General features: G+C 37.4%; 1 protein-coding gene across 3 annotated transcripts in view; it reads right to left on the bottom strand.

The window, feature by feature from the left end:
- Nucleotides 1-13346, bottom strand: part of kitb (KIT proto-oncogene, receptor tyrosine kinase b) — a 41046-nt gene that overhangs the window by 4774 nt on the left and 22926 nt on the right. Inside the window, exons 9-20 of one of the 3 annotated variants that reach the window (XM_088342670.1) lie at nucleotides 11845-12032; nucleotides 10223-10329; nucleotides 8576-8702; nucleotides 7601-7705; nucleotides 7418-7528; nucleotides 4666-4804; nucleotides 4522-4589; nucleotides 4358-4449; nucleotides 4150-4272; nucleotides 2442-2553; nucleotides 2250-2349; nucleotides 3-108 (exon numbers count right to left, since the gene is read on the bottom strand). In XM_088342670.1, the coding sequence (XP_088198796.1) occupies nucleotides 3-108; nucleotides 2250-2349; nucleotides 2442-2553; nucleotides 4150-4272; nucleotides 4358-4449; nucleotides 4522-4589; nucleotides 4666-4804; nucleotides 7418-7528; nucleotides 7601-7705; nucleotides 8576-8702; nucleotides 10223-10329; nucleotides 11845-12032 (1378 nt within the window). The remainder of the gene's footprint in view (nucleotides 1-2; nucleotides 109-2249; nucleotides 2350-2441; nucleotides 2554-4149; nucleotides 4273-4357; nucleotides 4450-4521; nucleotides 4590-4665; nucleotides 4805-7417; nucleotides 7529-7600; nucleotides 7706-8575; nucleotides 8703-10222; nucleotides 10330-11844; nucleotides 12033-13346) is intronic. The other 2 variants (XM_088342672.1, XM_088342671.1) reach the window with 2 other exon arrangements.

Below are 13346 nucleotides of genomic sequence, written 5' to 3'. Positions count from 1 at the left end.
ACGTTGCGGGTATTTTCCGACAGAAGAAGCTCAGTCCTTTCGACCAGTTTTCTGAAAGAGGGTCTTTTCAAAGGGTCCTGATTCCAGCATGAGAGCATCATGTCATACCTGCAGGGCCATGCAAGAACACTCTTTAGAGCAGGGGTCGGGAACCTATGGCTCGCGAGCCATATATGGCTCTTTCTATGAGTATCTGTGGCTCAGAGACAAATTTGATTGCATGCAAAATTTCTCCATCTTGTTCCGAACTTGAAACGTCTATCCTATTCAGGTTCACGCAAAGCCAAACCAAAGCTAAATAAAGAGGTATTACTTTGCAGTATATGTAGGGCACGTTTTTCACTACAATTTACAGTCAAGGTGTCACACAAAAAAAGGGGGGGGGGAGAACTCGTTTTGGCTGTACAACGCTAAAGAATCCTTTATATAAAAGTTCACTATACAATCTGTGTTCAGTGTTCAGATACCTTATGATGAATCCACAGAACTGTAAATACGCCAAAACACCGGAAGAGAACTTAGTTATTTGATTGGGTGAGTGGGAGGGATGGGTGGAGCTATGTAAAAAGTGCAAGCACTCCCTCCCATCTCTCGCCCCACGCCGTCTGCGCCAAAAGTGAGCTCATCAGGCTCCCTATTTGCAGAATGTTGTGACGTTTTTACACTATAACTGCTTGCATCTGGTTTTGAAACCAATATGTATGAAAAAAAGGGTCAAAAGGAGTTTAACCGATCTTGAGTAATTGCAAGAAAGAGACAAGTTTAAAGTGGTATGTTTGTTGATTTTGGGACAGGGGCTCTGGCAATATTCTCTTTTCATAATTTTTATCAAATCATCAAAAATAAATGTGCTGAAGACTAAGCTTTTGTCTGGGGCGCGGGTTTAGCAATTTAGTAAATTTGTCTCATAATATATGGTGTGGCTCTTTCCCAAAATAAAATTAATATTTTTTGCTTTTATGGCTCTTTGAGTCAAAAGGTTCCCGACCCCTGCTTTAGAGGCAGTGAATTAAGTCAGACAAATAAATACATATACAAAAAATAAAATTAAACAATCTTTAAATGTCTTTACATATTTTAGATGTAGAAAAAGAAACTGCAGGAAGGGCAAATATTGTTTTTATGCATATCATTTTGCAGATAGTACGTATTGTTAATCCTAGAAGAGTTCATTTTTAACTTTTTTAAATAAAACAATAGCACAATCATTTTCCTCATGCTGAGGTTTATGAGTTTTTCCTTGCCCTCATGTAGGTTTTAGATCGTAGGATGGTATAATAAGAGTCTGTAGTTTGCAATAGTCTGTGGTCTGTGCAGCCCTTTGAGACTCCTTGTGATTAAGGGCTATACAAATAGACATGACTTGACTATAATTAGAACAAAAATTATGATCTGGAAGGTATTCAATAACAAAAAAAATGTACTCTAGTATTTAAAGTGTAGGGGAAAAAGTCAAAGACAAAAGCATTTCTATTTTTGTTGTAGTGAGAAAAAAACAAGTATTTTTTTGATTATTACTATAGTTTTATGTATCAGGAAACTGACGCAAGCACGGGGAGAACATGCAAACTCTACACAGGAAGGTTTGATCCCATGACCTCAGAACTGTACTGCACACGTGCTAACCACTGCGCTGCATTTGCCAATTAAAGAATATTTTTAACAATTAATCATTGCATTTATTTTTTCCATCTGCTGACATTTCTGTCATAATTGCCCTATTTGGAACACCTGTGGCGGCTTGCTTGGCACCAACAGCCCGGATAAGCTGATTGGTGGCCACACCCTTCTTATGCCCCCGACTTCAGTTCAAACTTTGTCAGATCGCTGCAAGCTGTTGTGTTTCACTCAGTGAGCATTCCCGTCCGAATCCGTCCCTGTTAAAACCTGTTTCCTGCCTGATTCCCGTTTTTCGACCCGTTTCTGAACTTGACTACGCCTGTTTTGCCTGCCGCCTGCCTACGACCACTATTAAGAACTTGACATCGCCTCTGATCTCCAGCCCTGGTCAAACGACTTGCCATTCCCGCTTGTCTTCTTCCGACACGGAAGTGTCACTCTCACCTTGCTCGTTCCCGCTCTCCGCCAGTCCTCGGATCAAGCAATCGAGCAAGCCTTACTCTCACTCTCTTTCAATAAAATCTGAGAAACGCATGCAATTGAGTCCTGTGTCCGTTCTGGTCTGTGACAATTTCAGTGACTGTTTGAACCTGATTGTAATTGTTTTTCCGTGTCCTTACAGAACTTACATTTCAACTGGAGCAAACTCAGGCTTGCTCATCCTGTGACCCTCTTGAATGAGCCGATAAAATGAAGAGCCCACCTGCATCCCAGGATATGGACTGTTACCTGTCTCACACAAATTCGTGTATAACATGAGAACACTTCACACAGCGAATCACTTCTCAGGCTTTGCACTATTAGGCAGTTGTTTTTTTTACCCAGTGAAAAGATTTCCCAAAGCAGGATGCCATAAGACCACACGTCACTCTCATATGTGTAGACACAGTCAAAGATGCTCTCAGGGGACATCCACTTGACTGGAAGACGTGCCTGAATGATACAAAGGCCACATTAAACTAACAATATGAACTTTTGTTGTGTGTGTGTGTGTGTGTGGTCAATTGCCATCCATAATGATTTCTGCACTTAAGTTGGGTAAAAAAAAGATTGACAAACATTCTCAATTAAATGAAAATCCTGTATAATAGCTGCAGGCCATCAATATTTTATTTGGGGAGACTGGCTAGCAGGGAATTATAATAATGTAAAAGATCAGATGCATCAACCCTTGGTGATCGCCTGGGAGAGAAATTGGCGGACTCTGGCTATATTATTGAGATGTGGGATAGAATTGAGTAAAAAATACTGCCCAATTTTTTGCACCTTGTGAAGATGTAAAATCTTGCAATTTTGGTAAAAGTTTCTCCTTCTGACTTTCTAAGCTGGTGACTAAAACCTTTGTTGAGCTTTCTTAAGTTCTCCGCCAACCATAACTTATTATCTAAAATGTATTTTAAAATGGTATCTTTAGGACTTCTGTCATTAGGGGACACATCATTGTATATTGTAGCTTCATAATCTCCCCACATTTAACTTAATAGGTTCTGGAGGAACATTCATCTATACTTACTTAGAAATGTTGGTCTGTGAAGTAGGAATAATAACAGTTCAAAAGAGTACTAAAGATACCCATTTGGTTTCTGAGTTTATTTAAAAGAATTACCGAGATGTAGGGAATCATGATCCTGCACTCTGAGTTCTGTTTCTCTGTATGTTCTCATCTCTCTCATCTCTCTCTCTCTCTCTCTCTCTCTCTCTCTCTCTCTCTCTCTCTCTCTCTCTCTCTCTCTCTCTCTCTCTCTCTCTCTCTCTCTCTCTCTCTCTCTCTCTCTCTCTCTCTCTCTCTTTCTCTCTTTCTCTCTTTCTCTCTTTCTCAACCTTACCTTATCTGGTCACTCACAGGTTCTATTTTTTCCCTCACAGCTGTTGACACTTCTTGATTCCCTCTTTTCACAACTTGTCCTCTTTCCTTCATTAGTACTCCACCCCATTGGTTCCTTGCTAGTTCGTTGCCTTTCTCCACATGTTCCATGCATCCACGTCACAGCACTTTTGTCTACTCAGTGACATTCCGGACTGCAAATACTGCCTGATGAACTATTGTACAATCAACTTCGCTGCTTGGACTCTCTGGATCTCCAAACCTTCTGTCTGTCCATTTGGTAATGCTTGTTCGCCTCTAGTGCTCTGGATACTTTTGCCTCAGTACCTGCCGCTTCATATGACTAACACTACCCTAAAAAAGGACATCCATTCGATTGTACTAATCTTCAGCACCATCCTAAGAAGCTCTTGTCATTGAGAAGAGTCAAAACCAAGTTCTATAGAATACTTTAATATATTCTAATAAAGAAGATAAATGCTCAGAATCTTTCAAACAAGTCGTGTTGACTCATTGAATAATTTAGAGTGGCGTCAACTGGCTAATTATGTGCTCTTTTTTCTATCGAGCCAATAACTGTGACGTAATTTCCATCCGTTATTGGTTTGATAACTATCGGCTTTGTAATAATGGTGAATCTTTAGTTAGGATAAGTAAAAATAGAAGCAAGAAAGTCTTGGAATATTAACAAGTGCTTATCTCACATTGCCACGGAGCACATAGCTGGAATCGGTGGTGATGTCCCGTGCCAAGCCAAAGTCGCAGATTTTGGCCACCCTGCCGTGAGTCAGGAGAACATTTCTGGCTGCAAGGTCTCTATGGATGCACTGCACCAATATAACAAAAACACAGCTTTTGTGGTCAGTGTGCTTTTAATATTGTGGCATGTGATTAAATTATGATACGGCTTACATTTTTGGATGTGATGTACTCCATCCCTTTGGCAGCCTGGTAGGAGAAGCTCAAAAGATCTTCAGCGGCTAAGGAAAGCTCATCCACATCTTCTAAAGTAGAAGAGTGAAAGTGTTATGTACAGTATTTTCATGGCATGCAGTGCATGATGGGAAAATACTAACCTGACTGTGAGGATCGTTCTTTATCCGAGGATCGCATAGGCATATATTCTGTCCCAGTCATTTCACTGCTGCAAGCACATACACTTATACAGTACTATAAAAATTATCATAACACATGACAATTCCCAATGACTCTAAGATCACCTTGCGTACTCTGTTTGCTCGGAGACGTTGCGATAGTAACCATCAACCATTCGGGAATCGAGGAAGGAGCCTCTTTTTCTTCGCAAGAAGTTGAGCAGGTCGCCGTAGCAACAGTATTCCGTGATCACTAAAATTGGACCTGCAAGGGGTGCGGAGATTCAATCAGATCGATTGCACTCAAACTCCGAGATGCTGCTGGTGATTACAAGCAGTTCATTAGCGTATCGCTAAACTCTATTGCCCTAATATGAAGTTTGTGTGACAAACACAGATAAAGTCATCGAGTTTTAAATGGGGACTTTTCATGCTAATTAGCTTTCTACGTATTTGTTATCAATTCAAGGCCCGGACGGCAAGATAATTCTCCTTTACCGTACTCAATCAGGGCTGGCTGGCGTGTACTTGGCTGTTTTGTCCAATATCCGATTTCTATTTAAAGTCTAATAACTGGTCGTTCTCCCTTAGACTTGATTTACTGTAGATAAAATTTACCGAGTTTGGTCCAAGAGGTCAGAGGACGTGAAACCAAATAGGTCCGATTTTGTTCCATAGGAAGAAAACAATCCCAATTCTTATTCCTCATTTATTAAAAATATTTTAAAGTGATGTTTTATACTATCTAGATGTAAAAAAAAAAAAACATAATTTAAAACAGTACATGCCACCTGCCTTTGATTGTATGTGTCATTAGGAGGCTAATTGCACTAGGAAATGGCCAAAGGTAAAGGGCTATTGTGTATTGTTATGTGCCTCCTTGTGGTAAAGAATAAACTTCATTAAAAAATATTGATTTGAGAAATAAGCAAAAATACACGAACTATCACATAAACTGTATTTCCTTTAAATAACAGTAAGTCAAGAAAATTGTGTTTATTTTGCATGATGTCAGAATGCTGCGGTTTGGTCCTTGTGCTGTGAGCCCTCCTTTTCGGTTGCACTACACAATACAGCGCCATATAGTGGTGAAATATTATACATTGTCCTTTGAAGGTACTACTGTTTTATATTTGCTGAGTTTTGTTGGTTTTTCCTTCCTCATAGTCCACAAATGCTTGAGAAGCGTAACTTTATATTAACAGAAGATTGCAGATTATGTTTTGCATTGTTCCAATTAAGGGGAGAATTATAAAAAGGCAAATAACTGATGTACAACTGTAAACAAATGAAAAATTAGGCCAACGATGATTATGGACAATGACAGTAACTACCTCTACTATGATCACAATAAAAAGTGGAGTGCAGTATTTCCCCATTTTTATGCAGTTGCTCTGTTCCAAAACCACCGTATTGAGTGAATCATCCATGTATATTTTTCAGCGTAAACAACTTCACTCAATAGTTTAGGATATTTTAATGCCACAAAACCCACTGGGACTTTTAGTACAGAGACGAATGATCAAGCAGATCAGTCTCATGTGTGTTTCTTCCTGGTTATTTTCCTTTTAATTTTTGCAACCACTGTGAAAATGTCCCTCTTGTGCCCATCCATATACTATATAGTGAATACCACAGTTGTATCCATCCATGCATAGTGCATATCCATACTTTATTCAAGCCATGTATGGGACGGAGCAATAGAGCACTCTATTGACGTGAAAGCAAACAAGCATGAAACTTGTTGATTTTACTTATAATTTATTTAATGTCAAAATTTAAAGAAATAAGTGAAAACAATTTACTTGCGTCATGACGTCACTCCTACTTGCCCTTCTGATTGGTTCACTCGCAAGCAGCACGTATACTAAATTATTCCTTTGTCATTTGTCATGTCAATTTTTCAGGAAACAGAAAGCGAGTTCTCCAATTGGGTAGCATGTAAAAACCGTTGCAAAGTGACGCCAAATTTCAGAAGGTACGTATTTATCCGTGATATCTATCAGACCAATTGGTGATTCAGCAAGGAAGCCAAAGTGAAAAGGCAAAGGATTACAGTAATACGACGTTTTTCACAGGGGTTGCATTCCTAAAAGGTCCCGTGATAGTCAAAACTCACAAAGTACAAAACATTATTCATTAAATACTCTATTAAACATTGAATCCAAGGAAAAAAATTGTCATGATTACTCATTGCCCTCACCTTTACCAGCTTGTTTGGCGCCAGCTGCTGTTCGTTGCCTGATTGATTCACCTCCTATTTAAACTCAGGACTCCTTGTCTACTCTTTGTCAGTCCGTCAGCGAACCTCTGCATACGCAAGGCAAGCACTTTGACTCTGGTTCCCGTCGGTCCCGTCTTCATCCATGTCCTACTCGTCTGTTCCTGATTTCCCGTTTGTGTCCGGCTATCGACCCGTTTTGTCAATTTGACCACGCTATGATCTCCCGCTCCAGCTAAGAACCCCTTTTTGACTACTGACCACGTTCCGATCTTTCACCCCGGCGAATCACTTCCGCATTCCGATCCCGCTCCGGTCCAGTGAGCTTCTTGCTCCTCCTGTCACGGGATCGCTGGCATGTGTTTCCTCGATATCCCAATGAACTTTTGTATGAAACGTTAACGTTTGGGTCTACCATATGTTCTGGTTCTGACAAAGTTGTTGGTTGGTGCCCTTTTTAACTTGTTTTTTGTTTTTAATATCATTGTCATACTTGTTGTTTTCATGTTGCGTTGAGGGTTACTACTTTCTTGATTACTTTTTAGGTTGATGCTTAGTGTACTGTATGGATGTTTGTTGATGTTTTTTTTTTGACATTTTGTATTTTGTATTTGATTTTATTTTTTAATTTCTGCTGAAACTTTTCTTACTTCTTACCTCCGATGGTGCAGGCTCCGAGCAGGTTGACGATGTTCATGTGGTTGCCAAGGTAGCTGAGCACCTTCAACTCCGACATTAGCGCCTCCTTCTCTGTGGCGTGAGCGTTAGCTATAATGACATAATTGAAAAATTTCCTTGAGGCCTCGTCCTGTTGCTTTCGGGGCCGAGGTAAAAACTTACGTTTCAGCATCTTTACGGCAACTGTTGTGACGGTGTCAGCTGAGCATAAGCCATACGCCGTGGCCCTTACCACCTTTCCAAAAGCTCCAGAACCTAAAGTTTTACCTGGAATATCAAAGAGATATGATTATTTTCAGCATTATAAGGCGTACCCCCAACAGTATTGTTTTGTCATATATTTCTATAAATACTGTGCACTAGACTATACGTCGCCTGGAATTAAAACCACAGTAAGGGCTTTATTAATGTATAACCATTGCTTAATTGAAAAATGTCACTGACCAAAATCGCAACACATGAAATACAACAGGGATTGAACACGGGTTCCGTCAGTGAGAGCACTGAAACTTAGCCACTAGTCCACTCGTGGTACAGATGACATATCAAAAGGCGTTAGATTCTCATCACCACACTATTTTAGTCACACGGTGCCAGAAAAAAATGTAAGAAAATATTAGAAAACAGAAATTTTGTTCTCAATGATAAAAATAAATGCAAAAAAAGCATGACGAGGAAGACAACTCTTTGGTGAATCCGATGATGATTTGGACTTTGCATTTATTCATACCTTTCAGGAGGAAATGTCTGTTTTCTCCATTTCCGGCACTGTGAGTAAAAATAGTGTGATGATTAGATAAAATCTAATGCCTTTTCATACATCATCTGTGTCCCTGGTGTTTTGTGGTTAAGTGTCGGCACTCTCACTGCCGCGACCCTGGGTTTGATTCCCGTAGTGTATATTGTTTTGCGATCGATTAATCATTGCACAAATACGGTAGTATGCTACAAAACCTTGTGCAGTAACACACATAATTTGAGAACTGCATTTCTAATCTTATCCATCATATTTTGCAGTAACACCGCGTATGCTTTCACATTTCTGGCCAATTTGGTGTTTTTAGGTGCGCCTTACAATCCGGAAAATATGGTACATTTAAACATCATTTACATGAGTTTTCGTATTACGTGTCATACCAAAACGTAGCTTTTGCCTAGAAAACTCCCATTTGGAGTCGTAGGGAAGCTGCGTGGGGTCAAAGTATATGTAGTTGTTGCCGTGGATACTCTCGATGACTTTCCATTGGATTTGGAATTTTGGTTTCTGTTAGAAAGGGGAAAATTAATATAGAAGAACACAATTAAGTTGACTTACAACATCACCATCAAATACTCGTATAGTCTTGTTGTATTGAGATATATACAGGGTGTCCCAAAAACATGTAGACACACTTATACACACAACGTTTTTCGATTTCAGATTTGATTTTGGAGTAATGTTGATGGATACTGGGCTAAAATATTCGTACAAAAAATTATTGTGAAAAGATTCTAGAAGTGTGTAAAATACACACGGACATCCCACCACATTTTGGCACTTCAGCTTTATTTTCATAATTTCAGAATACTTTCAGAACAATTTCATTTTTGCACGAGCATAAGCTCATTATCCACTAATCTTACTCCAAAAGCAAATCTGAAATAGAAAAAAAAGTATAGGCTATATAAAGTCAAAGTGTGTATATATTTTTGGGACACCCCGTATGTTAATTAAAATGATACGACGACTACGACGACTACTACTACTACTACTACTACTAATAATGATATTAATAAAATAAAATGTGAAAACTTAAAAATATGAAAATATAAATAAACATATAAAACTAATTAAGAATAAAAAAATAAAATACATAAATACACGAACACATAAATAAATAAACAAATATTAAAATAGTCATAAAATAAGATTTCTTTTTTTAAAAGGAGGGGGTAATACTTAATTTGAAAGTAACCCTTGGGTATTAGAAAAAAACAATGGCATTATTTATTTATTTTTTGTTTAAAATTTGGGTAATGTCTCATACAGTTTCTTAAAGAACCAGAGGGACCCAATGAAACATTTTGAAAGTATTTGTTAGAATGATCATCCATGTACATATTTTTATGTTTGTTTTAGCAGTACTTAAATTATGTAATACAGTAATACTAATTTAGTGCAGTAAACCCACAGCCAATAAGTAAAATTACACTTGATAAGATAAAAAATACTTTAAAATAGGGAAATAATATTATCCAAAAAGGCTGAAAATATTCTGAACCATCTGTTCTTATCTTTTTATTATTAATTTATTTTTACCAGCTTTTTGCAGTTTCTTACATCATACCACAACATTTTAATAGTATTTTTTGCGTTGTACAAACATTGAAAATGAAATTAAACAATGCGAGCAAATCTACTTAAAATGAGTAAAATTATCTGCTAAAAGAAAATACAATGCTATAGTTGGTACAGGAGATTATAAACCAGATGAATCGCGAAAATCGAGGAAATGCTGTAATTTGCAGATCGTGCACTTTACATGCTGATGTAAGGTTGAGTCACCGCACTGGAATTAGAGCAAGTTGTCATACTGCTCCAGACGTGTATCAATTGAATCTCTCTAATGGATTACTGAGTCATCGATACTTTGTTAAACCACATTCAGATGGTTAAAAAAGATTTTATTTACAGATGCACTTAAAAACGAGCGCATGACTCATGCGGCATGACTGCATTTATTTGCAAGTCATTTTAAAGGCAATTTATATTGACCGGTCATAACTTTCGACATTTTTTCGTACCTGCATGTATTTATAGAGCAGCACCATCAGGACAAGGCAGAGGAAGGCACCAGTAGCCACCATGCCAGTTAGAAGTGGTGTGAACAGTTTATGTGGGACCAGCCTTTCTGTTGGAGTAACAAAAGACACAATACAGAGTCAGGAATGTATCTTTAAACATAACACAAGGCCTCAGATGACCCTCAGGATTAAAAAAAGGCCGTTGCAGTAGAGGCCCCTTTGTTTACGCCTCCGAGATTAGCCTGCAGACACCATCTGAATCCTAGTTTGCATTGTCAGCATATGATAATCTGGTTCAATCTGTGGCAGTAAACACACCGGGCCTGAATATTTATATTCTTTGAATCCTCAAGGTATGTTTCTATGAAGGGAGGACCAATCCTGCCGAATATACAAATACTGTAAATGTATGAATAAAAAATACCTACAAATGTGATATAAAAAAATGGACACAAATCATGTAATGCCTAAATACAGTATGTGAGGTAAATGCAATTCATCTGTATATTTATGCATTTTGTCATTTATTTTCTCATATATTTTGTCGTGTATTTCGTAGTGGACTTCGCTGTGTATTTTGTTTTGTATTTTATGGTGTATTTTGTCGAGTTTTTCGCCCCATTTTTTCGTGTATATTGTGCATTTTGTTATGTATTTCATCGTGTATTTCATCATGTATTTTGTTTATTCTGTTGCATAATGTGTAATGTATTTTCTCAACTATTTTGTCTATATTTTATCGTGTATTTTGACGTGTATTTTGTCATGTATTTTGTTGTGTACTTTGTCATGTATTATGTCATGTATTTCCTTTATTATGTGACGTATTGTGTCATGTATTTTTCAAATATTTTGGCAATATTTTGGCTTGCATTTTATTGTGCATTTTGTTGTGTATTTTGACATCTATTTTGTTGTGAATTTAGTCGTCTTTTTTTTTGTGTGTATATTGTCACACACAAAAAAAATTTGATTCAAATGAGGGGGCGTGTCAAATTGGCAGAGCTTTTCATATGTTGGCTGAGTGCAAAGATAGTTCGTCACCTCCCAACCAATAAGGGAAAAGCTCAGGAAACTGGGCCGCCTTTCATGTTAATATTTTGTAGTGACAAAATAAAATAATTTAAAACATTAACCAAGAAATAAACGCTGAAATACATGACAAAATACAAGACAAAATGCCTGATAAAATAAATAAAACATGACAAAATAAGTGACGAAATACACAACTAAATACACGTAAACTACAAAATACACGATTACGATACATGACAAAATGCAAAAATAAAGAAAAAAATAATTGACAAAATAGCTGACGAAATGCATAAACAAATGAATAAATTGTATTTATGTCATAAATGTCAGTACAGTGTGATTTACACATGTGTTAATTTGTTTATATAAGATATAATTGGAAGTATTTATTTATTTATGCATTTATTTCTCTATCTGGCAGTATCGGTCCTCCATAGAAACGTCCCTCAGGAGTGCAACCGAAATGTGTGTTCAGGCTAGGTGACTTACACTAGACATGGATGGATAAGACTCTATGTCCCACACATTGAAAATAAATCTATGCAGCTGTCTACAAATAAGTGAAAGAGAAATTTCAAATGTGGTACCGCTGATAGAAAAGAGCGTGTAAGCTTCCTCCCGCCCGGTGGAGGCCACACACTCCAATGTATGAAATTTGCCGTGTTCCTTGCTGATGTTAAGTCGGCTTTCCACTTCACTCCGACTGAAGGGGGACTCCGTCACTATGACGACATCTGCCGTCTCCCATTGGGTGGCATTGGGTAGGTGTGAGCACCTGAGAAGATGTTATAGAGAAAGTCATTCCAGTAATATTTTTTGTTATCAGTCTTATTCGCTATTTAGGGGGATTTATCATGCTTTCATTTGGATTTCACGATAATCTCAACCAAACCTATTTCATATTAATCAACAACTGACTTTGTGTGATCAAATAATTTATTTTTTTGAAATTTTGTATGGGCCGTTAAGATGAATGTTTTTTGCTTCCTTCGCCTGTTGGTTTAACATCCAGGTTTTGATGAGTAAAACAAGCGCTGGAGCTGAGCAGTTGCATTTAGGTTTTTATTACAGAAACAGAATATTATGGGCAATGTGAGATACAGAACAAGGCTTTATGGTTTCACAAATAACCTGTCAAAGTGGCTGACAATCACTTTTATACTAGGCGGGCGGGTAATGACAAAAACAATACTTTCTACTTCACCCCAACCTTTTGTCTGGGCCGAGTCTGGCAAGGTCTGATAAAACTCAAGGCCTCACCAGACTGCAGATTTTAAAGAGACCACTTGAAAACATGCAGGGGCTGAATAAAAACTGAATTAATATATATATCAAGAAGTAAATGTATAAATAATCATTAAGTGTGTTGATTACAGCTGAATAGGTGAACGTGTTATCAATGACTGAAATTACAAAAAGCTTACAAATGAAGGATTCATACACTCATGACTATATATGCTACGCCAAATATAGCATTTAAATCAATATTGTGTTTAGAAAATATAAGTCTCAAAGTTATATTCATTGTTTTTTTTTTATCTTCCCCAGAGGTGGCTATTTTGTTACTTGCTGTCCAATTGGAAATTACATCAGTGTTGCTCAAGGTTTAGGTAACAAACAATCAAGAGTGACCTATTTTCTGAACCAGGATTGGGATTGGTCATTTCCTGAAGCCTCAGCAACTGTGATATAATTTCCAGTAGACAGCAAGTGTCAAAATGGCCGCCACTTGAAATTTCAAATTTTGCGTTTGCTCATTTGAGCTTGAATAAAGCATAAGGCTTGAAAACATTTCTATAATTATTTTTTTTCCACAGAAATGGTTAACGTTACATATTTACTTACCAAACTACTTATACTATTGTTGTAGACCTTTTTCACTACAATGAAAATAAAGACAATAAAAACTCTGATTTTAACGATTGTAATTATAAACTAAATGTTTGTGTTATACTAAGGTAGCTCTAAGTAAAATAAGGTATACTTACGTATAAAATTTCTGATGGTTAGCAAGTTACGATGTTCAACTGTTATGTATCCGGCTGGTCCTAGTTAGCTCAAGCAGGAATATTTGGATATAGTCAAGAAT

This window comes from Urocampus carinirostris, chromosome 8, assembly GCF_059441175.1.
Source record: "Urocampus carinirostris isolate Australia breed hairy pipefish chromosome 8, RoL_Ucar_1.0, whole genome shotgun sequence".
Classification (NCBI taxonomy): domain Eukaryota; kingdom Metazoa; phylum Chordata; class Actinopteri; order Syngnathiformes; family Syngnathidae; genus Urocampus; species Urocampus carinirostris.
This window is presented reverse-complemented; position numbering and strand designations above follow the sequence as displayed.